Source organism: Anser anser (assembly GCF_964211835.1).
Source record: "Anser anser genome assembly, chromosome: 4".
NCBI classification, from domain to species: Eukaryota; Metazoa; Chordata; class Aves; order Anseriformes; family Anatidae; genus Anser; species Anser anser.
The window spans coordinates 76931944-76959513 of NC_139724.1; the positions used below are offsets into that span (position 1 = coordinate 76931944).

The 27570-nt window shown below is 40.4% G+C and overlaps 1 protein-coding gene across 4 annotated transcripts in view; it reads right to left on the reverse strand.

Moving 5' to 3' along the window:
• The window catches only part of ALMS1 (ALMS1 centrosome and basal body associated protein), a 72470-nt gene that overhangs the window by 22519 nt on the left and 22381 nt on the right, over positions 1–27570 (reverse strand). For 3 of the 4 annotated variants that reach the window (XM_083835206.1, XM_083835205.1, XM_083835207.1), the window contains 8 exons: positions 24356–24473; positions 20796–23025; positions 16564–16720; positions 13371–14936; positions 12555–12685; positions 3973–5725; positions 2755–2880; positions 814–984 (listed from right to left, as the gene is read on the reverse strand). In XM_083835206.1, the coding sequence (XP_083691332.1) occupies positions 814–984; positions 2755–2880; positions 3973–5725; positions 12555–12685; positions 13371–14936; positions 16564–16720; positions 20796–23025; positions 24356–24473 (6252 nt within the window). The remainder of the gene's footprint in view (positions 1–813; positions 985–2754; positions 2881–3972; positions 5726–12554; positions 12686–13370; positions 14937–16563; positions 16721–20795; positions 23026–24355; positions 24474–27570) is intronic. The other variant, XM_083835208.1, reaches the window with a different exon arrangement.

Below are 27570 nucleotides of genomic sequence, written 5' to 3' on the forward strand. Positions count from 1 at the left end.
ATCAGGACTAATTTTAGCTACTATCATGAGATACAGTGCAAAACCGTTAGTTAGCTCAGCGTCGTTTCGTTTTGTTGGCATTCCAACAATGCAAGATTGCCTTAAAGTCGGCTGCTGTAGTATAAACCCTGACCTTCATCCCTCAGGAACTCCTCCATTAACCTTCTTGGATGGTGAGGAAGAAGGACATCAGTCAAATCAAATAGAAACTCAGTTAAATACCAGCATTACAGAGATACTTCACATGACATCACAAGATATCAGTGTATCTGTGGGAAGGAACAAAGCTCCTGCCCAATATACTGAGCCATCCCATGTGCTTTTACTTCTATTATTTTCTACATTTGCATCCTTCCCATACTTAAGAGAAAGCTTTGCACTTCACAAACTTAACAGAGTGCCTTAAAAAAGAAAAATAATCTTAAAAAAGGCCCTAATAAGAACTGTAGCTACTGGAATCCTAGCAAATAGAAATGTCCATGTTTCGCAGTATTAGGTTAAAGGCTGGACCAGAGGAGCTTAGATGTCTTTTCCAACCTAAATGATTCTACGATTCTAAGTATTTGGGCAGTCAGGGAGAAGCAGAGAGATGGAGAACAGAAAAAAGAGTCAGATTTAGCATCTTCAGGCAGAGTATAAGCAGTAGCATAAGACCAAACACCATGGATCCTAAAACCTAGTTCTTTTGATGTGATTTCATTCACATATGTTAAAATACATGTATGTGTGTATATACGTATGTATATATACACACACACACACACATATATATATTTTTTTTTTAAAAAAAAAGAACACCACCATGATAACTACCTGGCGCAGCCTCTAGGGGTATCATTTGTTCCTCAGCCCAGGCTAGCTTGGGCTTCGCCCTCTTACTGTACATTCCTTCTTTATGCTTGATAGCTGTACTGTCTGGAGGATTATCATCTCTGAAACCAAGCACATTTTCTGGAAACCTTGAGGGATGAGCATCATTTGATCCTGCAGAAAGAAAGGGCAGTAATTATGAGTAAAAGGCGGAAACACGAAGAATAGATACAGAAATTTCACAACAAAGATGTCTGAAAGAAAGCCTATTATCCAAGTATCAGTACCAGTACATTCAGAAACCAGCAATCATGATCCCTAGAGAGCAGATCTAATGACTAATAGGCAGCAGGCACTGCAGGATTGTTTTCCACAAACTTTGGTGACAACGTTCTTCCGTGAGACGCAGATAAACTTACCTTTTCTACTAATGAGCAGAAAAGAACACAAGAAAATTAGCATTAGACAAGTCTGCTAGGAAGCCAGACACAGGACTTCGGACTCCCTCCGATTCAAATTAAATTCCACACGTTTTCACTGACTGATGTAAATGCCTATTTTCTGAGCTCAGAATAGCCATGGAGAACAGCTAGAAGACAAGACTAGGTCTGTATAACCTCTAAACAGGAATTCAAGACAACAGCAGCATAGTTCTTGGTATTGTATCTCTGTGTCCTAATGTTAGAAACCTAAAACGGCCCCTAACTGATTTATTGTCCTTGTCAACACCACCCGGCTACATTCAGCAGACTTACCCAGTTTCCTTCAGCTACAACTCGGGAGCTAAGAATCCCAGCAGCCCGTTTAAAAACTACCATTTGGTTGGGTTGTTGTTGTTGTTAGTTTGTTGAGGGGGATTGTTTGTTTGTTTATTTGTTTTTAACTCCGCTCTGCATTTTCTAGAACCTTGCACTGTCTCGTATGCATGCTGAATTTTTGTATCTAGCATATTTTTAGAAAACAAGACTTGCCTCGCATTTGTTTCTCTCATTCTGACCATACTACAAGAGGCAGACTGGAAGGAGGTAATGAGCAGGGACACAAATAATTGCAAGCACAGCTTGGGGCTACAGTGACTAACCTGTGCACTTACTGTCGCCGCTGTACCAACCTACTCCCCTGGGGCACATCTGATAGGAACTGGACATCTTTATAATATTAATTTTGTCTACAAATAACTTTGGATGTCAAAAAGCTCTGGCTGAAAACAACATGAAAGTAAGACCTACAAAGCTTAAGTGATGTGTTCTTTACACATAGAAGAGAACTTAAAAAAAACAAGATGATGATTAATCCTAGATCATCCTTTTCTCTACTAAACAAGAAGTGTTTCTTACTGAGAGATAGGTGGATGGGGTGGTAAGAGGTTAGTTTGTATTTTAAACCACAGTTACAAATTGCAATATTTATAGGAATTTTCTATACTGGAATCCTCGAAAATGGAGGAAAGACATTCAATACTGAAAAAGCTACTATCAGAAATGCTTGTGGTATTTCCTGGTATTTCAGAATGCACACATCGCAAATTAAAAAAAAATATGAGAGAGAGAGAGAGAAAATACAGAAAGAAAGGAACTATAAGGAAGGAGAACTGGCAGAGATGTGAAAGAGCCCAAACTAAATAGTAACTCCCAGAGAAAAGTAAAGAATTATCAAGTTCCAAGACATTCAGCCTTGTTTCTTTGCCCTGCTAACAGAATGAGAACATCCTTTTCATCAGAGACTTTGAAACCGTAACCTTAAGTCAGGACTCATATATCTTTGTGTTATAAAGTGGCATGAATGTGAACAAAAACATTTTTCTATTAAAATCAGCACACTTCCTCTAAACTAGGAGAAGAGTTCTGAGCTAAACTGAGATAATTCTGCATGCAAAATAGATATATTTTGACCCATAAACTACAACCATGATCTCACATTGGAACATCTAAGCCAAATAAGTACCTGAGTGAGAGCTCTTAACGCTAGCTTCTGATCCAACTGGAGAAATTTTGGATCCTGCTCTGAGATAAGGAACATAATACATCCCAGTACTTCCAGAAGGTTTATACGGCAGCAGTAACGGCTGATCTGCAGGGATGGAAAGCACAGCAATTAACAGAAGTCAGGATTTAATCCTTTAATGCAGCTGAAGATAAAAGTAACAGATCAGGATGCAAGGAGACAGAAGGTGGTCATTGCAGTAAATCTCGAGAAACAGCATATTCTTTAGGAAAACAAATTGCAATTATTAAGTATCTAATGAATACCTACCCATGGGTTAGAAGACTGACTGTCAATTAAATAGAAAAGATAGCTTACTTGCCAATGGTTTTCCTCAAAGATCAATATTAAATTATTAAATTTGTGACTAGGGTGACAAACGCTGGCTTAAAAAATAAAAATACAACTCATATATCCACAGAGCCTCCATTGACCCACGGTTAATGAAATCATTTACAATGAGCATCGATATCTGTCTCTTGAGTCAATAAACACAGTGTGCTGTTATAACAGAACACACACAAATGTCTGGACCAAAACGTTAGCTGACTTCTAATAGAGAAGAGAACAGCTGATCAAATAGCTGGCATATTTTGCACTCTGATGTAATGAAGTAATCTGTTCTCAACTACACCATTTTAAACACCTTGACAATAGAGATACAAAGTCCAGAGCACAGGAAAATAGTACAAAACCTACAGTTTTTGTAGTACAAAACATCAGTGTGGGAAACCACACTGCAACATCCATATTCCTCCGTCAAGCTTTAAAAAGCCCCGCACACTCTCTTTTATTCTATGTATTTCATTCTAAAATAGTGATGGGTACATTTTTCTTAGTTTTCATCCAACCACTAATCTTTTTTAAGCTGTAAGCAGTGAACCAAATCAAGTTACCTAGAAACAAAACCCGAATTTTTTCTTGAACCAAGACTGTCTCCAACAAATGTGGTTCCAGATAGACTTGAACTGAACCACAACTGTCTTGATACAGCTCCCTACCAACAAGACTGTAAATCCCAAGTGTAAGGGTTCGCTTCATATGAACTGTAAATATCAATATTAGAATTATCTCGAGAATGTTACTTCCACAAAAAAGCTGCAGTTTTGTTTTTACTACCCATAAATACCTCAAACTTGAACAGATGGAAGACTACATATAAGACACTGATTTGCTCACCACCCTGCCTCTGGAAAGAGGAAATTTTGTTAAGAGCTGAAGTTGTATTTTGGGGAAATTCACGTATTTTCTGGAGAGACGACTGATGGGTAGTATTTTCACTGTCTTGTGAATTAACATAAATTTCTGCTGAAAAGGTTGTTTTTTCAGGACTTTCTGTCGTTATCTGGGTGGTGGCATCAGAGGTACTTTTCCCAGTTTCTGCAGGAACTATGGAGTTGCAGATATTCTTCAGATCACACCCCCCTGAACCCACGGCCTGCAGGCTCTCACTGCCTTGCGGAGGCAGCTCTTGGGCTGCTGTGCTTGGAACAGAGGAAAGCACCAGGCAGTGATCTGCTGAAGACACTGGCAGGGGGAAAGATGAACCCCTCTGATCTTCTGGAATAAGGGCAGCAGTTGGTAATTTAGAAACAGCTTCTAATAAAGCTTCTGGAGTTTTTAAAGGCACTGGTAGGGTATTAACTTCAGGTTTATCCCCCAGTCTCATCTCATTTGCAGTATTCAAGTCCCTGTGCAGCTCTGAGTTATTACATTTTGGGGAAAGAGTTATGTGGACACAAGACAGCACTTTCTTAATTGGCGATGAAGGAGACACAGACATGGTGGTTAAAACCTCATCTGGAGACGAATGGCGAGACGCACCGATTTGCTCTCCGGAAGGCTCTTTCGGAATGAGAGGCACTGCATCAGAAGGATGTTGCTCTTCTTCCAACAGCTTAACTTGGCCCTTCAGCAAATCAGTTTGTATGGCTGGATGGGAATCCTCTAAGCTCTCACACAACTGGATGTGGCCAGGCGGGCTGCTCTCCTCCTGCTGATCAGAGTTTACAGAACAGGGTTCAGAAAGCCCATTCGTACCTTGACTGAATCTTGCAGCAGAGTCTAGCCCCAGGATTCTGGCACTGTGCCTGCCCGATTCAGTCACATCTTGAGACAGAATGTCAGGATTTTTTGCACTAAGGGTCTGTCTCTCATCAGCACGGATGCTTACAGAATCCTGATCTGACAAACAGTCTGTTTCTTGATAAGCTCCAGCTCTGTCACTGCCAGCAGAGACATGATGAAACCTGGCTCTGTCAGCAGTAAATGCCATCTCATCAGACCGTGAGCCAGAGAGAACTGGACTTGAAGGAGGACAAGCCTTAGATCTTTCCCAGTGTTGCTTGCCATGTCTCTGTTCCTCAGCGCTAGCAGAACCAACCTCCAAAGGCATTAACCCATCGAGACCATCTCCACTAAGACTGCCACTGAGTGCCATGGAAGTCAGAGGCGACGGAAAACGTTTTCGGGATGAAAAGGTGATAGAGGTAATTTGCTTCGACATCTCTTCGGAACACTTTGGAAAAGACAGCTTTTTCTGAGCTGGTAAATGGACTTCTGTTTGCACATCAGAAGCAGCTGCAGACCTCACCACACATCCGTCCCGTTCCTTCTGCAACGGTGAGTGAAGTCCAACGACGCCAGCAGAATGACTACTTGCAACTGGCTGATGTTGGCTGCAGATAGGCGTTTGAACAGCACTCGGAGATTTAAAGGGTGTATCCTTCAGAAGGCAATGATCAGGAGGATTAGCTCTGTATAAAGGCACGACTTGTTGTAAGCTCGACTCTAAAAGCTCCTTAGTCCTGGAGGCTTGTGTTTGGCTGTCAGCATGAAATCTTTTGTCACTCAAAGCTTTGAAGTAGTCCATGTCCTGTTCCTGATTACAGCCATAGCCAGAAGCAGCTTCCAAACCGCAACTCCGTGCACCCTGAAAAACACAGAAGAATTGATATAGGTTATGTGGACGGCTTTCTGTCCTCACCAACATCAGGATTTCAGAATTCAGAGAAAGAGCAGTGCTATCAGTAATCAAGAGTCTGTAATTACAAATGAGCACACGCTTTCTCTGGAACTCATCTTTTTATGCAACTAATTAAAAATTTGTTTTATTTTAAGTGCTAGCAAATTAGCTAACAGTTTTATTCTTGTTTATCAGTGAGTGGAGTGATGTTGAGAAGTATTTGCAACTTAATTATCCTAAGAGCTAGAACCTTTTAGTTTTGTAAGCTATAAAGTTGTATTACAGATGTCGGCTCTGACGCTTGTTATGACATCAAAACTTTCTACCTTTTTATGAACTTTTTTCGTACACAGTTGAACACTTACCATAAACCTACTTCAAAATGTACTAGGAAAAATGACTACCCTTGGAATGCATATTTGTTCATTAAGTTCAAAGTGATTTAGACACACACATACACCACTATAGCCTTGTAATTTCAGTGCTATTTTAATCGTTAAAAAGATAACCAGTTAGATACACAATCACAGAAACACTTAGGTCAGAAGAGACCACCGGAGGTCTCCAGTCTGATCTGCTCAAAGCAGGGTAAATTCAACATCCCGACAGCTTGCTGAGGGACTTGTCTCATCAAATTTCATAGACCTCCAAGGACGGAGATTTTACACACAAGCTTAACTACCTGTGATCTTTTAAGTTTCTGATGAAAGGTGTCCCTTAATAGCTCCATGGAGAAACAAAACACAATGCAGAACCCCCCACGTTACCTTCCAATTACAAGTGCTCAAGCCTTAACCAAGTGCATGATGTTAAATGCTGGCAACCTCCACGAAATCAGTTATAGCAGGCAGCTAAAAATATTTTCGTTTGGAGCAGAGTCCAAACAAACTCCATGCAAGCGAAGCACTGTGTTGTGACATTTTAAGGTTACAGGGATGCTCTGGAATCTGACATTTTGCTACGGCATAACTATCACAATATAAAGTAGAACTTTTATATTAAATGTTTTCCCTCGCACTTGAGTTGTTTGATTCTAGCGTTCACGAAGCAGAACTAAAGTCAAAGAAACTCAATCACAAGGCAAGAAGAAATGTTCTTTAAAAAGAGAGATGTTCTTTAAAAAGCATGAGAAAATATTTAATTAGAAAAGCTTTAATTTTCCATAATTGATATTTTTGTTTTCCTTTAAAAAAAGCATGCCAACTTCCCAGACAAGACCTACAATAAATCTTTTTATGGTCACCACCCACTGCTGACAGTAATTAAAATATGACTGAAAACAATCAGACCTTTCATTTACTCTTTAAGGCAAATTATAGCTTGTAAAAACTTCCCAATTTTCAGGCGCAGATCATTTTCATTCTCCCATCAAAACAGACACATTTGCCACAAATACTTTTTTTCCCCCATTCTTTTTGAAAGCTGCTGAAACTGCTGGATACCGCAAGCAGCATAAGGAAATCCTAGCAGTAGGTAAGACACTAATCCAGCCAAAACCAAGGATGTCCACTGTCAGTTGTCCTTGTTCATAAATTTTGGGCTAAATTACGTTTACGTCTATGTCTGACCATGAAAATTGTCCCACATCCATATCACACCCCTCTATCACAGCCACTACGTTTAGGACTCTACTATTTGGTTACCCACATTCAGGCATCTCTGTCATGTATTTTACACAGCAGTATAAAATTCTGAGTCTTAAGTTATTTGCTTACGGCCGTTTAAGAAACTGAAACTAATAGCTTTAACTTTCTTCCTGGTTTTCTTGCCCAATTTTACTAACCGTTTGCAGCCTATTCTCCTGCCTTCATTGCTCCATATTCTCCTGTACCTCAAGGTCCATTGCCACCAGCCAAACAGCTCCACCATCAACAATCAACAGCAAACTGCTGTAGTAAGTAAATAAAATTAAAGCAACACAGGCTATAGCCCAACAGCAGAATCAGTCAAAAAACCCGCACCCTACCCTTTACATACTCTCCTCCTCAGATGGTGTTGCCTTTCAGCACCTGTTAATGAGGCAGAAAACCTACACAGCAGTTAATGGGACAATTCCCAGGGCGTGCTCCTCAGTTACAGCCCCTGCTTTCTACGGAGCCTGTGCTGCCTTCTGGCATCTCAAAATGAAATCTGAGTTCTCTACACCTTTTGCAGACAAACCATTAAATATACCATACAGAGAGAGAATGGATAAAGGGTTCAACAAGTGGCTCTTGGTACTTGCCAAACAACACAAATAAACGTGTCTAAATATATCAGTGAAGTTTGAAAACGCTTTAAATCTCATTACAAAGCACAGACACTAGCAAGGAACATTCATCATCTGCAGGGGCTTACAGAGATAAACCAGATGGACAAATAAAATGTGATCCTCTCTCTGCGGCAGAGACCTGTGTTTTTAAGGCTTTTCTCATTACAGCAGAAGCTCCAAAATGCTGGCAGCTCATCTTTGCAGCAACTTACCTGACTGGTGTAAGAAGGCAGTTTGGAAGAAAAGAAATGCAAATACCTCATGATCACACTACAAGCAAGTGAATAAAACACCACACTCCCAGATGCACGTGGAAAACCTGTTCATCTAAGAGCACAAAGATAAATGCTTGCAAGTATAACTGAGAAAAACTTACGTTACCATTCACAGTATTTTTTTTTTTTTCCTGTCAGTGTTGATCAAAACCTGCAACAGACTTTGCCCTGAAGCAAACTAAGGCAACTGCTCCCCTGATCTGCTAACTGCTCAGCTGCAGGGAGGGCACCTTCAGTAAGGGCAGTAACAAAACAAAGGAAATGCTGGTTTTTACAAGTAGCTGTTGCAATTCCAGAGTGACTTTTTATCCACAGAGATTCTTCTCACTTAATTAGGTTTGAACTAAACCTGGTATCATACTCTTATTCCCCCTCCTGACGCAAAATACCAACCCCCGTTTCACACGCCATGCTAGACAGCAGCTCCCTCTTCCATTATTCCAGCCCATCTCTTTCTGACAGATTGGTTTAGCATCAGGGGCAATCGTGGTTAGCTGGGAACAGCAAGACAAGACAAACAGTTTCATCAGCATCCAAAATTGACATCAAAATCCCTGGAGTGCAGTAGCGCATCTGAATGGCTAGGATTACTCTTCTTAGGATTACTCTTCCAAGGCTAGGATTACTCTTCCAAAGCAGTACTTTTCTGTGGCCTTACCTATTCCAAGGAAGTGCATTAGTTTATTTGAGTCCCTGCATTTCCTGTGGCTGGGAGGGACAATAAGGGGGTGTAGAAGTGTGTAAGGACACGGGGCACTTCTGTGCCAGGGCAGGGCTGCTCCTGAGCCCATCTCTTCTCTGAGCCATGTACCAGTTCAACCGCCTGAATGCAGCAACTCCTACTGAAAGCAAGCACAGCAGTTGCTATAAACTCATCTTCCCAAGCCTTTCACATGTTTTATTGTGCTTGTTATGTGTCATCTTTCCAAAAAAGATCTGTACGGCATATGATCCACAAGAGAATGCAGTGCAAATTTATAGCTACAACTCAGTGAACTTCCTGAAAAAGCAAGTAAGAACAAGGAGTGGAAAAATACAGTATATAGTGGAAGAATACAGAATGCAAAGGGAGAATACTCGTAGGTAAATCAAGTGATAACTACTTCGCATCCCCACAAATATAGGTGGAGTAATAAGATCCTAAATTTAGATGGAAAGAAACCATGGGGTTAGTATGTTGAAATTCTCTTACATCCAACATCATTTCGAAACCACTCAGCCCAAACAGGGGGGCACAGAAAGAAATGCACATACGCAAAAGGCACAGAAAGAAGGTTAAATTTGAAAGACAATACACCTGGAGCAGAACAGCACCTACAAGTCTTCAGATTTTCCCATCTGGCTACAGATATAGAAATTACCCAAAGTGACACTTAGGATAAGTGTCGCGAGGTTTACCTCCATACAACGTAAAATTTAACATTTCCTAGGCACCTTCATATAACATTCAGTTAATAAATCCACAGACTGGGGCTCCTGTGATACTCTCCTAAAGAAGCCCAGTGCCCTGCACCTTCCCTTTCCTTGAAGGACCAGTTAAGACCCTTAGGAAGAGTCGACTGGAAATGGAGTCAGTATGAAGTTTAAGAAATAAGCTGTATAAGTCCCATGTTTGCCATCTATCCCTAAACAGCCCTGCCAAGATTTAATGTTTATAAGCACATGAGTAAACTATTTCTCACCTTGTGTATAATGGAAGAGCTATAAAATGGACAGGAGGACGCCACCAATTAAGTGCACAGAAAACAGATGCACAGGGCAGGGTTTGTCAGTTTTACAGAAGAGAAAGCAAAGAAAACAATTCAGATTCTGAGTTACAGTCATGAGCGTTGCTTGCTATTAGAAATGCATCTTCAAAATTAAATGTCATTTTTATATAGAATGCTCCTTTCCGGGGGCAGTATTCAGCTGAGCACTTCAATACATGTTTGAAGCCTGTTCGTTTGCGTATGTCCCAATCACCTCCTTAAAACACCCAGCTTAACTAGAACTTGAGAAACCCTTACGCTTTTTCTTTTTTAGAGCATCTGTTATTTAACACATCACAAATGACAAACAGCAATCGATCAGACGCTATCCCAAACGTAGAACAGAACAATACTCAGATGATCCCTGAGAAGAACTCTCCCAAATTGTCCTGCTCTTTACTTGCATTTTCTTTTTAGTAGACAAGCTTCACATCTTTCCTGCTAGAAACAATAAAATATCACGGCAGTACATTTCTTGAGTTTTCACCTATAAAAAATGAGAGGCAGCATATAAACTTTCTAAAAAGGAATATTTGTCATAAGCCTGCATCAGAAGCACTAAATAAAAATGACGATCTGATGAAAGAATTGTTTGCGTGAGTGCTAGGAACAGTTTGCCATTCATAATCTTTAAAGTTTAGGAGAAGGAAAATATCTTTTCATAATCATTTTTCTGTTCTTTTTGAGTCAACACATCGCCAGCTTCGCTCTGTAAATTCAGGAGGTATTTTACAGAACGGTTTCCATTAAACTTATAGTAGATTATTTTGTCAGGAATAAAACTGGCTGCATTTTTTTCAGTTAAATAGTTTTATTTTCAACAATCTGGATTTTTCAGTGACATTGTTTTCCTTGGAGGGAAACAAACATTTATCTCAAGTATAACAAAAAAAGAAAAAAAAAGCATCTACCTTCATTCTGCAAATTCAAAACTACTTTTGATCTCCAATTAAAGCTATTGTAGAGTAAAAATGCTTCCAAGATCAAAGCAGAAGGTGTTGTAGTTAAGCCAAAAGTAATTTCTTGGAGTCTTGACTTACAAAACAATGGTATTTTTTTTCTTATTCTACACTGGGACAAAACAATTCATAGCCAACACTCATAAAGGTAGAATTATTTGGTTCCAAACTGTAACAAGTCAGTATTAGGGACAAAGCTGTGACCTAGCAAGAATTAAAAGCTCAAGAAAATAGCTCCAGAGCCTCTAGTTTTTGATAAGCACACTGAAGCAGACATTTGTGGGTTTATTTACTTATTTTTATTTTTAAGTGGGAAGAGTCTCTTGTCTGAAATTCCAAAAGTACATAAAATTGTTAAATTTATTTTCCTTTTTCTTTTTCCAGGCTCAAAGATTACATCAATACCTGAATAACTGAAGTTTGGCCTGATGCTTTTTAGAAGCTGATGTCTCTATTACCAACACTGCTCTTGACAAAGAAACTATAAACGCAAATATGGGCTACACATGAATCATACTCTCCCCCCTACCCTAAACTACTGCTTTTCCTGGCATGCAGTCAGTCTGCAGAAAAAAAAAGAAAAAAGAAAAAAAAAGACTAACTAAAGCTAAAGACATTTGTCCCATCCTTGGAAGTGTTCAAGGCCAGGCTGGATGGGGCTTTGAGCAACCTGGTCTGGTGGGAGGTGTCCCTGCCCATGGCAGGAGGTTGGAACCGGGTGATCTTTACGGTCCCTTCCAACCCAAACCATTCTGTGATTCTATGGTTGTCTGGAACACCAGATTAAGGACAGGTAATGACTGCATTTTCACATGCAACGTTTCTATATTCTCAGAAACTGCCCCAATTATCTTCAGTTCTGCCTGATTATCTGGTCTCTCTTCCAGTAACTCAGTACATTCTATCCTTCACTGCATGAAAAGATCATCCATCCCCTACTCATCTTACATAAACACCTCCACGTTTTTCTAGTTCATTCTTTTGTTTAAAATACCCTCTAAGAAGAGTGGCCTACCTTGGGACACACAGACAGCCACTAAAAGCTTGACGTGAGACAGCATTATCTCATGTCCAGTCATCTTGTACAACATCCTTCCTCCACAAAAGGAGGAGTTTACAAGGCACTGTCAACAAGTGTAAATGTTCTGTGAAAAGCAGAACTCATTAAACCTAATGGGATCACGAGCAGTGTGCATTTCTCCCATCACATAATAGCTGACCGTGTCTCTCTGCTTCATACCTTACAATCATAGAACGGTTTGGGTTGGAAAGGACCTTAAAGATCATCACACCTTCCTTCAGAGCATCTTCAGTTATGTATTAGTACTACCCCTGAGATATCCAACTATCAGCTGGGAAAAAGAAAAAACAGGAAAAAAACAGGATGTGCTACAGCTGGTCCAGACTAAGCCATGCCCAAAGAAGAAACAAGCTTATCCACTAACTTCATCTGCACCCCTCTCCCTGTCTATCCACCGGTCTTCAAAAACATCAGAAATATAATTCATCACTGTATGCTGGAAGGGAAGACAAAATTTCAGAGCAGCTGTTTCTCTTTCATACCTTGGCTAGTCCAGATTTCTTGGCACTCAGAAGCAGCTCCGCCTTTATCTCCTTTATTCTTTGTCGGTCCTCTTCATTCAAGTCTGACACAGATTCCTGAGATCGGCTGGCCAGCTTTAGCTTCACCCATGCTACACACAAGGGACATAATAAAGAAAGCTAATTACTTTTCTTTTTTGCTCATCATATATAGCAACAGTTTTATAATTTAAAGTCATAACTACGCTATGCATTTCTAACTACCCCAACAAAGGAAACAAAGATTAGTATCAAATACAGTGGTTTGAATATACGAAACACACTCCTGGACAGACTGACCAGGAATACGAGTCAAAATGGACCTTTTGAGCATTCGTTTGGAAAAATGGATCCAGAACCAACTGCCTGGTTCTGACATCTTTACAGCCTCAGGCTCAAGCCAACACTCTTACACAATCCCTTCCCAAGTACTTAAACTAGCACATTTCTAATAGCTATGTGGACAAAACCACAGTAACAATTTAGGCAAAAGAAGTATCCAAACTGGTAAAGTACAATTCTATCCTATTCTATCATCCTACATAAGGAGACAAAGACATTGAACATTAAGCCTTGTCCCATTAAAGCTTATCATAAGCAACATAATGTGGTATGTGATATCAGCAACATAATGTCATATGTGGCATGAACCTTTAAAACCAGTGGAAGAGGTCCTCCTGTGCCCATACCCCTTCATTTCAAAAGCACTTCAAAGCAATCCCGTAAACATATACCTACATTAAAGGTTTGCCATTCTGATATAACACTTGCTAAAACACAACTGAGCTATTTCATTACCTCGTGCTTTCCTCTCCTCTTCATCCGCACCACTCAGAATTTGTGTCGCATGGATTGCGGGTGATCCACTTCTCAGCAGGCTTTTGACACGGGCTGCCAGCGAGTCTCCACTGCTACTGCCATCGCTCTCTTGCATTCCTCCTGCCTTGCTTCCAGCTACACTCGCTTTCGACAACATGCTCTGGAAGCCTCCTGGGACATCAGTGACTCTGCCTAGAGGCTCTGAAGGAGGATCCCTCAGCAGGCTTTTGACACGGGCAGCAAGTGAATCTCCACTGCTACTGCCATCGCTCTCTTGCATGCCTCCTGCCTTGTTTCCAGCTACACTCACTTTTGACAACATGCTCTGGAAGCCTCCTGCGATATCAGTGATGTTGTCTAGAGGCACTGAAGATGGATTCCTCAGAAGGTTTTTGACGCGGGCAGCAAGGGAATCTCCACTGCTACTGCCATCACTCTCTTGCATACCTCCCGCCTTGCTTCCAGCTACACTAGCTTTAGACAACAAGCTCTGGAAGCTTCCTGGAACATTGGCAGCACTGCCGTGAGGCTCAGATGAAGAAGGATTCCCCAACCCTGAAATTCTTTCAGTGCTGAGTTCACTACTTGCATTGCTTTGTGCAACAGCCACGAGACCAGGTTGATTTCTGTCTGTAGTTACACTGCTGCAGCCTTCTGGCTCCGACCTTCCTACAGATTTCCCCATCCTAAACTCTTTGGTCATCTCCTTTATCATCTCTTCACTGCTACGCAAATTGACATCAGAAGAACTTTCCCATCTTAAATTGCCTTTGTGAGAATCCAGAGGCTTTATTACCGATCCCTCTTCTTGCATACTTCTTTGGGTCATAGTCTCATCCTGTGACAGTATCTTCTGAAACCAAAGGACGCTGTCTTTCTCCAACCCAGAATCTTTGGGGCCATCCTCCTTTTTAATCAGCACTGGGGAAGACTCACCAGTTTCTCTAGAAGAGGCAGCAGAAAAGACAGGGTCACACCAGCTGCCCGCTATAACCTCTGCCTCTGCCAAAAGCTTACATATTTCTTGCAATGCACCAGATCCAATCTGAGAATCACTTTCCTGAGCCTTATTTCTCTCACTACCCACACTCGAAGTTTGTGATCCTCTCTCAACTTCTATTTCACCTTTAACTCCAGCCAAGGAACTGGCAGTCCGTCTCTGTGAGCTGCTACTCACATCTCTCAACTCATTTTTAACTAGCAGATCCTGAGCATGTTTTGCAATCAGCATGGGACTCTCTCTATCAGAATGGCAGTCAGGTGAAACAGTCTGCAGGTGCTGGTTTGGTTCAGCTACTCTGGAGACAGCTGAATGTTCTGCCTCCTGTTGTGTGGAAAGCGGAGCACTCATCTCCACTTGGCGGCATGACACGCTGCACGGACTCAAGGGTTTGTCTCCAAAAGATCTTGAGAAGTTGGGAGAGAGTTCACTAGGTGACAGAACATCGGAGCCAACAGCTGAATTCATTGGTATAGAAATGCTGACAGTGGAAGTGCCAGAGTTGAAACTTGTTTGTGTAACTTCAACTGCTGCCAGCAGTTCACCTACAAAGAAAGAAAAAATTCTTTAAGTTTGGGACTCTGGGAAACAGCCAAATCAGTAAAGACTACTTTTTTCTTATACTAGAGGGACTAATTCTTCCCTTCTTGTAGAGGAAGAAAATAATTACAAATACTGAAAGACGTTCAGGAAGTGTTTTTAGAATGAGACTTGGCCTACCGCTTCCATGAGAATTCTCTACTGGAAGAAATCCGTTAAACCATTTTGGATAAATATCAACAAAACTACAGAAATTGACTTAAACAACTTGCATTTAAATAAATGGTTATTGTACTTTTTAAATAATTGTTCTTAGATAAGTGACATAGTGGTGACACTACATCCAAATGAATACTTGGATTATAAAAGTATCCCTGCAAGAAACGAGTCCTATGGGACAGTATTTCCAAAATACAACAGATAAGCTTGTTTCCCACTAGTGGTTGGAAAAGTCCAAAAGCAGACAGGATGCACATTTGGCATTACATTTAGCATTTAGATAGGTAATGTCTAATTGCTTTACAGAAATGAACTTAAATGCAAATGGTGTTTTTAAATCCATGCTGGCAGGTACACACAACTGCGAAAAGCCAGCTCCCAAGTATGCCTACCAACAGGAATTTTACAATCATAGAACATCCCGATTTGGAAGGGACCCATAAGGATCATCGAGTCCATTTTGTTTGTTTCAAACACAATTTTGTTTCATGCCCCAACCACCGACATTTTCAAGTACACTTAGCCCAGACAACATTGCCCCTGTACCTACTGCCAAGTGTTTCAGTTGCCAAGTCTCCCATAATGTTTACAGAAGGAAAAAAGAGAAAACAAGCAAGCCCAACAGGCTTAAGAAAAAGATGCATTTAATCTCTTCTTGTTAGAAATGCAGGTCAGCACAAGACACTTGAAAGTCTCAGATACTCAAAGGGTTAGACAGGTACTTGTGAAGAGGCTGCAGATCCGCTCTTCCCCACTGAGTACAAGATGCAAATACCAAAAGAGAATGTGCTAAGGAAAATACAAACTTTAACATTTAAATGAGGTACTACATGGGCATGGCGCTGAAGGACTTCTTAACCCTAACTGAACACATTGTTCTTCATATAGAAATGAGTCGACACTTATTAAGGTCGTTATCCATACATTTTTTATGTTGAGATAGACTGATTCATGAACTGATCAGGTCAGCTTTAAAGTGTGTACGACTTTTTGTCACACTGAACAAGCCAAGGAAGCCTCGTGAAGAAAAATAAACCAAGACTTACTACTCTCACAGAAATAAGAAGTTTTGTAACACTTTTTTAACCTTTAGATACAAAGCATTTGCTTCATAAGAAATCCTATGAAAAGAGAAATAAAGATACACGGACACCACACTGCCAAGAAGATGCCACATAGCCAGAATTTCTTGGTGAAAAGGTATGCTTCCAACGGTTTTAATACTTATTTTTCCAGTTCAAATATCTCACATTTGAGACCAAATCATACGAAGATCAAATTGTATGAATGATGAAGAGCATCACAGGAGAAGAAACATACTTGACACTGCCAGGCCACGAATAACCTCACGGGTATCTCTGAAGTTCTGTTCTCTAAGGTTTGCACATCACAAGGCCTTCCCCTCCCACATACCTTGGGGCTGCTGGGTCCTCGCCAGCGTGTCAGTGGAGTCCTTCAGTGTTCTGAGCTCTGAAGGGGAAAATTCAACTTCCCTGATGGGTCCTCGGGGTACAAACGGAGTCAGTATAGTTCCAGGTGACTGATCAATGCCAAGGTTGTGAAGGTATATCTGACAAAAGAAATAAGGGACACACGAGGCACTCTTACAGAATGCTAATGGATTCTGAAGTTGCACATTTTCCCTCCATCATCTCAGGGCACAGTAGAGCAGATCAGTTGGAAGAGGCTCACAGAGATCAAGTCCAACTGCCTGACCACTGCAGGGCTACCCAAAAGTTAAACCACATTAATGAGGGCAGCATCCAAACGCCTCTTGAACACTGACAGGCGCTGGGCATCAACCACCCCTCCAGGAAGCCTGTGCCAGTGTCTGACCACCCTCACAGTAAAGAATTTTTACCGAATATCCAGTCTGACCCTCCCCAGAGCAACTCCCATGCGTCCTGCTATTGGTTTCCAGCATCTCCTTATGTGCTTCCCCTCCTCAGGGAGTTGCAGAGAGTAACAAGGTCGCCTCTCAGCCTCCTTTGCTCCTCAGCCTCTCCCCACAGGACACGCATCCCAGGCCTTTCACCAGCTTTGCTGCCCTCCTCTGGACACTTTCAAGGACCTTAACATCCTTTTTACGTTGTGCAGCCCAGAGCTGCACGCAACATTCAAGGTGAGGCCGCACCAACGCTGAATACAGCGGGAGAATCACCTCTTTTGACTGCCTGGCTACGCAGTGTTTGATGCACCCCAACGCGTGCTTTCCCCTCAGGTCCCTTCCTGCTGAGCTGCTCCCCAACCACTTGTATCCCACCTACATCCAGCACTGTTCCACCCCAGGTGCAGCACCCAGCACTCACCTTCGCTGAATTTCGTGCCACCGATGAGTGCCCAGTGCTCTATCTAGATCCCTCTACAAGCCCTCAAATCCTTCCTGAGAGTCACCAGCACCTCCCAGTTTAGTAACATCAGCAAACTTGCTAAGGGCACATTCAGCTCTTGCATCCAGATCATTGATACAAACGTTGAACAGAACTGGCCCTAAAATTAGTGGGGGCCGGCCAGCAGCCAGATGTAGCCCCATTCACCACAACCCTCCGAGCTCTACCCCCAAGCCTCTTCCTCGCCCAGCGTAGCGTGAACCACTTCATCTCACAGTTGGACTATTTGTCCAGAAGGATGCCATGAGAGATAGTATCCCTGGCCTAAATAAAACCCAGAAAAATGACATCCACAAGGTGGGTGACCTTAGTGCAGAAGGGGATCAAATTAGACAAGACTTCCCCTTCACGAGCCCACGCTGACTACAGCCAGTAACAGCTTTGTTCTTTAAACGCCCTTCAGTAGCACCTAGGACGATCTTCTCCATAACTGCTGTAGGAACTAAGGTTAAACTAAGGTCTGTAGTTTCCTGGGTCTTCTCTCATGCCCTTTTTGTAGATGTGTATAGCATTGGCCAGCTTCCAGTCAGCCAGTACCTCCCTGGACTCCCATGACCTTTGGTAAATTGCTGAGAGGGGTCCAGCTGTAAGATCCTCTAATTCCTTCAGCAATTTGGCATGAATCCTGTCAGGCCCTATGCGCTTATGAATGTTGAGTTGATAAAACCAGTGCCTTACAATTCAGTGACCGATGACAGAGAGTCACTGATCCCCCGTCACGGTCCTCCAACTCAGTGGACTGGGCAGCATGAGATCTGTTATTACTGCTAAACAGTGAGGCAAAAAAGGCATTAAATGCTTCCACCTTTTCCTCATCCTTACTTGCCAGGTGCCCATCTGCATCAAGTATTAGTCCAGTGTCTTCCTCATACCTCCTCTTGCTCTTGACATACTTTAAAAAGCCTTTTTTTTGGTGTGATTACACCTTTTTCTTCCCAAATGGGTTCAGCACAGAAAGCTTAACATGATCAGACTTTGAAATTCAGGCTAGGCAGCAGGAAAGTTCCTCGCTCTTAAGGAAAAGTTCATTATGGGCCAGTCTTCAAGGCAAAGAGTTGTGAACCCTTTTGCCAGAGCTGGTTCAAAACAGTCATGAAATAATTTTGGTGATGTTGCTATAGAGAATAAACCCACACTGGACGAGGGATGAAATCAAATTTCAACCAACCAACCAACCAAGACTTCGTTTTACTAGTGCAGCTAAAGCAATAAATCACTCCATAGTAAAGACAGCATAAAATGTATGTCTTTTTTCCTTTTCCATATGGGAAAGTACAGAACAAATGCACACAAGCACTATCTGTAATTGGATGCTGCATATGTATATATATTCATATAACGTATTAAATAAAAAAATGCTATCCAAGTAAAATTTCTTCATTATCATTAAGCGTTAAAAGCAGTTTACAGAAGCAAAACTAAAATCCTACTTAAAAATCTAAAAAATGTGTGATACATATAGAGAGAAAAACATAACTAGGATGAAACCAACTCTCCGTGCAACACCCAGAGATTGTCAGTTCAGACACACACGGCATCATCCCCTGTATTAATATATTTTGAAAGCTGGAACAGTCTCTCAGAAGTAAGAGCCTATCAAAAGCCACCTACGGTCTCCTGAGAAAATTTCTTTCCTTTTACCAGAGTATCTATGTCTATAGATACTATATACAGCTTAAAAAAAAAAAGTTAGTTTTATTTCATCACTTATAGGGGGAAGTTATTTTCAACTTATACTACAGCCTAAATTTGCCAACCATATGAAATAAATGAATTTATAGAACTTGGCCAACTCTATCCCCTATGATACTTTTATAAACCTACATTTTAATAACTTACGTGCGACCTGATCCCCTTTACCTTGTCAGTGATTTATGACAACAGAATCCTCAAAACTACAGCTGGAGAACATGCCTCGTTATATTGATGAGTCTATGATTCTTTATATTCATTTAAAAAAATGGAGATAACAGACAACCTCTATATCTCATGAATTCCATTTAAAATATTCTCCCTCCAACATTTATATTTGTTTCAACCTGTGCTTTCAGAGACATCTCAGAGAGGAGAGCTTCTAAAACATAGTTCCAAGGACCTAACGATTACGGTTAAGGAATCATCTTGCGAGGGGAACAGCCACATACTCAGAAGATAATTACATGTTTATGATTAACACAAATCTGCATTTAATTTTCTCTAACACTCAGTGGCTATTAGTATAGTTAACATGGCTGCCACAATCTGCCCTTCATTCTCACCAGCAATCCTAAAATGGAGAAGGGAGAAATGAAATCTGCATTAGCCAGATAGGATAAAGAAAAGGTATGCAGAGCCTTCGAACATCGTTCATGAGCAATATAAAGAATCAGGAATTTATGTCTTAGATACCTGAACAAAGTGAACAAGAAAGAAGAGTATTTGCCAAGAAGTTCTGTGTCGGTTTTGCTATTATTGCAGATCCGTGGGTGTGTGAAGTTCAGCTCTCTCTCCTGCAGCCTAACGTTTCCTTAGTCAGCACTTGAGTCTCAACCTCACGTTTGGATAATTATATCCCGATCATTTGAAAGAAGCTGGAAGATCAGAAATGACTTACCAATGCTCTGCAAAAAGAGCTGTAAGCAACTTATTTACAAGTCTTCGTATCAAACATTTCACTTACCACTAATGCTATGTCCTGTTCTTTTTCTTGTGCCCTTTATGCTCCAGCACAATCAGCCACTGATCTTTACGTTCCTCTTGGGTATTGTTACTGTGATACTATCACCTGTACCCGGGGGAGCCTCTGTCATACCCAACCCTTACTTTTCCCATGATAAATATTACCTGAAAGTTATTTCATCCACCTCTGTAGTTAAGACAAACCGAACCACTATCATGGATCAAGTTCACCCGTAGAACAGACCAGTCAGTATAAAACCATTTGTATGTAGACCCTACCAAAGCAGTGGGAAAAACAATGGGACAACTCTAACGTCAGAGTTATTAGAATCACAAAAATGAAGTGTCCTTTAAGACTTATTAGGCATACACAAAATAAATCACCTAGTATTTCTACAATAACTATTGCATGACGGGTTCCTAACACAACTAGATGTCAGAAACTAACTATAAGCACGACAGCCTCTCGACTCAGACAACCAATCTTATGATACCTTCTGCACTTTTGTCCTACTTGCTCTAAAGTAGCTGAATATACTCATATCGCTTTATAATCCCTTGTAAAAAGTTACAAAATTTTATAAGAACATAACTTACTGGGATCCTTTCTTCAATATTAAACTCTTCTTTTTCCGGAGTTCCCAAACAAGCTGTTCCAAAGGGGATGAAGTTATCGTCTTCTGCACTGGTGAAGAAGTGTCCGGAAACTGCTGAAGAGCACCCTGCTGAGCCTGAGCCCCCCTGGCTACTTTCCCCAGAACTAGCAGCAGGAAGATTCAAACTGTCTTGGGAAATATCCCCTAAATTGTCCGTGCTGACATGACCAGTAGGAATATCTACGTTATGGGGCAGTTGTTGATTTTCAAGACCATCACAATTCTTCTGGTCATCAGCTGGAGAGTTTCTATCCTCTCTAAGGAGCTGAGCAACTCTTTCACAGGAAATGAAACCATTTGGGTCTGAACTTTGTCCTGTACTGTCACTTTCAGCATCTTTATCAGTAGGTCCAGAAACCATCTCAGTTGTAAACTTGTGTATCATGGAGCCTCCTAGTCTATTTTCAGACACTCTTAGAACACTACTTTTTTCTTCTAAAGGTTGCATCGCCTCCGTTGATGTTGCTGGCTGAACAACGTCAGTCAGGGAGGTGTTTCTACCAGCGACATTTACTGTGTTGTCAGACTGAGATCTAGTAAGAGGGTGAACATGCTCCAAGTTTTTATTATAACAGTGCAAACTTTCCAGGGAATGTGTCTCCCCAGAAGAAGCAGCAAGATAACCTTTAGGGTTTCTACTACTATTCTGCGTTGACAAAATATTGTTCAAAGAACTGGTAATTGCACTGTAGGCTTTCTTTCTCGGAGAAATTCCACTCGGGTGAGATGAAGCCAGTGCATCAGATACCTTGTCTGACTGGCTCATATTCCAAGTCCCCACCTTCTCCATGAAGCTAAGTGATGGGAGCGACTGAATTCTTCCAGTGTGAGGATATTTCAGTTTCAAGGACTCAAAGTGTTTGTCATTTCCTTTCTGAGCACATTGCAGAGAATGTTCCTTCTCAACAGATGTAGGTGTACTGGTAGACAAGTTCCCAGAATTTTCTTCATTTAAGCACAAAGGAGAGGCCTGAATATCCGACTTGATCACTCGAGCACTGGGTTCTGCCTCAGTTTTGTTTACAAGTATCCCTGGAGTCGACTGATAGCTTGGACGAGCAAGGTGTCCAAAGAATGAGCCATCACCTATGAGGAAATTAAATGAAGGGGAAATGTCTCTAAGTTTATGTCCCCTTTCTATGGAAAAATCTGAAATAGTTAATTCACCCCTGCGCACTCCAGGTTCTGCTTCCACTAGGGCATTCTCACCACGTGAAGAAGGAGCTTCCGTGTCCGTCACGACGAGCTGTTTAGGTGTACAATCACTAGTGCCCGTCACAACAGGGACAAGCTCCTCTTTCTCAAGTCTCACTGCAGGAGATGCTTGTTTCTGCTGATGATCTAGGAAAGCTCCCTGGGGCTCATTAGTAACAGCCACAAATTTCACGCTTCCGAAGTCATTTAAATCTGCTCCATTCTCCTCAGACTCTCTGAGTATTTCAGAAGTCTTTGCAGAAAATTTATCCTGTCCATCTGAACTTTTACAACTGTCTTTCCTCAAATCATCAGGCAACTTATTACAGAAATCAAGCCCAGAAACATTCTTGTTTTTTTCCAACTTCTCTAGGTGTCTCAGGCATCCTTCTGACTCTGCCTCAGCCATTGTTACTTTCTCCACCTGCATCTCTCTTTCACATTTTTCTGAATTCTTAGTCAGTGTTATTTTACAAGAGGAGTTTTCAGATGAGAACTCATCGTGCCTCAATAACCCTTTTTCCTTCTCTGCAAGCTCAAAACCAGGAGCTTTCACATTGTTGTCACAAGAGAAATGTTCATCTTTTGCAGAAGTACTACAGGTCTGCTTTGCAAGAGAAGCTTCCATTTTGTTCAGTCTACTTTCCTGGATTAGCATCGTTTTAGAAGTGGAGCTTGCTAAACTGTCACCTGTTTGGGGGATCAGTGTCTTTCCATTAGCGTCGTTTTTACAGTCCTCATTTGCCTCCTTGTTCACAAGTAGATGTCCAGAAAAACAAGAGGCTTGCTGAGACAAACCACCACTAAAACTGGCATCACAAGGTTCCCCGTGTCTGAATGGAAGCGGATGCTGAGACAAACTAAAGCAGTCACTGGGTGCATCGGAGGGTACTTCAGCATCTGCCAAACACACAGCTTCTTCTACGTGCAAAGGCTTTGAATGCTCCTCTGAAGCACCAGAAACATCAGGGACTCCTCTATAAGAGACAAGAAAAGTAAGTACATTTCTCATGACACTATTTATTTCAACATTTTCTGCTTAAGTATAAGAGGCCAAAGTATGACTTCATCCAAACAAGTAACTGGGATTTAGCAACATGCACATAAATACATCCCCTAAACAGAGCAAAATGCAAAGAAATGTAAAGAAAGTCCAAATAATATTGAAAAGCCCTCCTGCCCTATAAAGTCAAGGTTTGAAAGTTATTTTTTCTACTTGGTATGTTGGTATTTTTAGTCAGTTCGGGTCTGAAAGGTTTTGCTTGTTTTTATTGTACTAACAGGACACTTTAGTTAAATGTAAAATAAGACAGAAGTCTAAAGAAAATAGAGGATTTGCTTACATTTTTTAAAAAATGCAAATGTATAAATGTATATAAATTGTATAACATAGAGGAAATACAAGAATCATCCACTTCAGTTTTTTTATATTAATTATTTAAAGGATATAAAATATAGTGTTTTTTAATATAAAAATTATCATTAAACCTCAACTAATATTACTAAATGCAAGTAGATCATCACCTCTGGTGGAACTGAGTTCTGATCCACGAAGTAAAGTCACCGTACGTTATATTAGGAAACAAACCTGTCCTGTCACACACCGGATACGTAGGGGGAAACAAACATCAATGACACTCTAAATATGTGTATTTACATGCACACTCTTTTCCTGTCTTTAATAAAGGGCAGAAAATTTCCTGACTTCTTTGCACAGGAGTTATTTGTCACACTTTCGTATGAAGGCTTTGACAAAGACTTTAAAGAAATACTTATTGCAGTAACATATTCATATTTTTATATAAAAGTAAGTATTTTAAATGACAAGTGTTACTCTAGCAAATAAAAGCATAGAGTCATATAGAATGGTTTGAGTTGGAAGGGACCTTAAAGACCATCTCGTTCCAACCCTTCTGCCATGGGCTGGGAGACCTTCCACTAGATCAGGTTACTTAAAGCCCCATCCAGCCTGGCCTTAAACGCTCACATAAAAAATGAAAAACACATAAAACACATAAAAAATGAAAAGTTCATATAAGACCTGTTGAGGTTTTCCCTTGTTCAAACCTTTTTGAAGGCAAAATAATGAGAAGAACTCTACTAAAGCCTTCTCTCTACTTAAAATAAATACATAAAACACAATAAATAAAATAAATAAATAAACAAGCAAACAAACAACCACACATCTTTGTCCTTTGTTTCTGTGACCACAAAATGATTATTATTTAATTATGAAAGACAGGACAATTTATGGTCACTCAGGAAAAAAGTTGTGTTCTGTCACAACACCGGGTAACTTTATCCTACCTTAAAGGAATAAAATCCATTTCTGATTGCTGGAGAAGCGTCTCATCTGAAAACCTCCGGCCTTGTGTTGAATACGTCAGCAGGGGAAGACAGGGAGAGAATTGACTGTCCTGAATATCTTTTAAAAACAACAACAACACAGCAATCAAAGTTTGCAAGGTAATCCCTATTTAACTGCCCTGCCAACTAACACAGCCTTCAAACTCAAAAACGTGCTAACTGCAGTCAAAATGATGTAACCCCATCGTTTACTCTACTGAAGCATATTCCCTTATGTTTAAGGGAAAAATTTTAATTTAGCTTTTTTTTTTTTTTGTATCAAACTCAAAGGTTTCCTCTCACCGATCTCAAAATGCTACATGACACTGACATCTCTAACTTACCTTCTTAAGCTTAAATTTCCTTTTGTGCACATCCCTATCCTTTTTCACTCATTAGCCAGCATCTCCCCTAGTGATTTCCTTGCAGCCTGTACACAGGACAGGCTTCTACCCAGACCACCATTTATTCCTTTAAAAGCGGAGAAGCTCCAGTGATGTCTTCTCCAGTTGCCATTTTTTCATAATTTCTGTTTGCAGCAAAGGCCATGTATACATTTTTCTTTCTTTAGGGTTTAAAGACGCAAGTAATAGTAAAATTTAGTTATCACAATTATACTAGCACCACTGTCTACTGCCATAGCAGTAAGTTTTAGGTTCTATCACATATTTCTTTGTTGTTTGAGGTACTTGGCATTTCCAACCTTTTTAATTCACTGCTTACAAAAACAAAAGGAAATGTTTCATAACACAAGAATACAAATAACTGTAAGCTTGCATTTGATAAATGTAAATGACAACATACACGTTTTGATAGAAGCAAAACAATTACTTCCACTTCAATGATAAGTAAACAGATTTTTTTAAGCAAAAAAGCAATTTGTCATCAACAGTCTGACTTTCAGAATCAGAGTTCACATTGACTTTAATTACGTTCATTAGTTTCCAACCATCGCAGACCAGCTATACTCTGGATCACTTACAGAAGCGTAATCACATCAGATAAGATGACCATTACACAAAAAGAATAAAACTTTAACATTACATCAGCTTTATCCCAAGGCTTTCCGCAGCCTGTATTACATCACCTGATGAGTGCTATCTGACCAGAAGATGACCTTTGAGTCATTTTTAATTTAATACTTACAATTAATGTTTTTAATTACTTTAGAACATTACATAATAAGAGCATAATTAAAGGAGTAGAAATAATTTTATGTCACACAGCAAAGCTGGATCAAAATATGGATGCCCCCTACTCCCACCCCATCAGCAGCCATAATAATAACAATAATAACAGTAATAGATTGCTAGTTTCAGAAATTCCCTTTTATCTCAGCAGCTGTCTCAACCACATGGCAAGCCTAACGTCTCCTAGAAGAAACCAAATTTGTACCTTAGCATCAGTTGTACAGATGGCACAAACATGCTACAGCAACTTAAGTGAGGAGTCTTTGTTTTTCTAGCACCCAGTACCTCTTCAAAGCTAAACTCTCTCCTCTACTTGATTAAATAAATGCATTGCACTAGTCACCATTCCACTGTACTTTCATCTTAATTATTTGCAATACCAAACAGGAATGAAAAGATAAGCTGCCTGCTTTTTTGGACGTTTATAGGAACAGGAGCATAGGCATCCTAAAGGTGGGGGCATGGTATGACTTGCTACTTCTGAGCAACTGGACAAGAGAAAGCATTTGGAAGAGGCTCCAACGCAGACTGGTAAGCACCTGTGCCAAACAGGATGAAAAAATGTTTTACGCTTCCATGCCCATTATAAAAGTAGGCAGAACAGCAAAAAGGAGAAAACACTGTCAACATCAGCATAGAGAGAGCAAGATCCAGCTAAGGAACAAGGCCAAGGATGTCTTTTTACTACAAATAGTGCCTCGGGGCTTCAACCAAGACCGTGGCCAAATGTACTGGGCTGTTTTGTATTTACGTGGTTTGAATCACAATTTGAATCATGACTTAAAATCACGGAACAGGAGACTGATTCATTTCACTGTAATCTCTAACATTATTTACAACTTACTTTTAAGAAAACAAAGAGGTTTGTTTCCAGTGGCTGATCCTGGTTTAGAACCAAATACATTCTGCACATTAGATTTCTTATTCCCAGTCACTAACTGGAAACAGACAATATTTACGATGTATTTAATCAACCATTTATTATGTTTAGTATATATTTATTCAAATAATTGTTTTTAATTTTTTATTATACTTGAAAATACTGAGACAGTAGACTGACCACAGATATCTTGCACACAGAATTGTATTAAAAATGCAAAACCATTTATTTTAAGAAACATTAAGCAAGTTGGAATCCAAACTACCTTAGCTGTATTAGATGCATTTTTTCCTCCCAAATCTTGTTTTGCATTTAAAATATTAGTGAACAAAGGAAATAGTAACTGTAGTTATTGAATTAGACTTGTCATCTCCCATCATGATATACTTCATGTTCTCAGAGCTGGCATCTTATTTTTAGTCATACAATAGAAGAGGAAAATAAGCTTTTCTCAATTTTCAGCTTAACTTCTTCACTTTGAATGAAAATGTATTTTCAAGCTAAACTGAAAATCAGAAGTGATTAAAGAAAAAGCTCCCTGCACAATAAAGCCTGGGTGTGCTGTCTTTGTAAATGAAGAGACAAAAAAGACTATGAGGGAGGGAACCAAAAAATAATTGAAAAAAAGCTGTCAAATGCTGTCAAAAATAGATCCTGCCAAACAACTTTTAATGCATCTACACATGTATTGATAAAATAAATGTGCATATAGACATACACACACACCATTAAGTCACAATATTTGGCTGATAAATCAATGCTTTGAAGATATATTATATCAACACAAATTTAAGTACCACTCAATATTTGTGCTGAGAAATTCAACCTCGCACTCAAACTGATGAAAAATTATTTACCATTCTCCAAGCAGAGTTATAAACAGGAAATCCTCCCTACACGGGTATGCATCCAGTCAGTCCCTTCAATGGCCGTTCTCGTCCCGGTCCTATCCCAAACCCTGGCCCCCAGAAATCCCCACCTTCTTAGAGAAGAGGCACACAGATGAGGCAGATGTTTGCCGAGCAATAAATATCTCGCAGCAGAGACCACCACTACAGGGCGGCCTGGTCACCTGGCATCGCAGCACGGCAAATGATATCACAGAA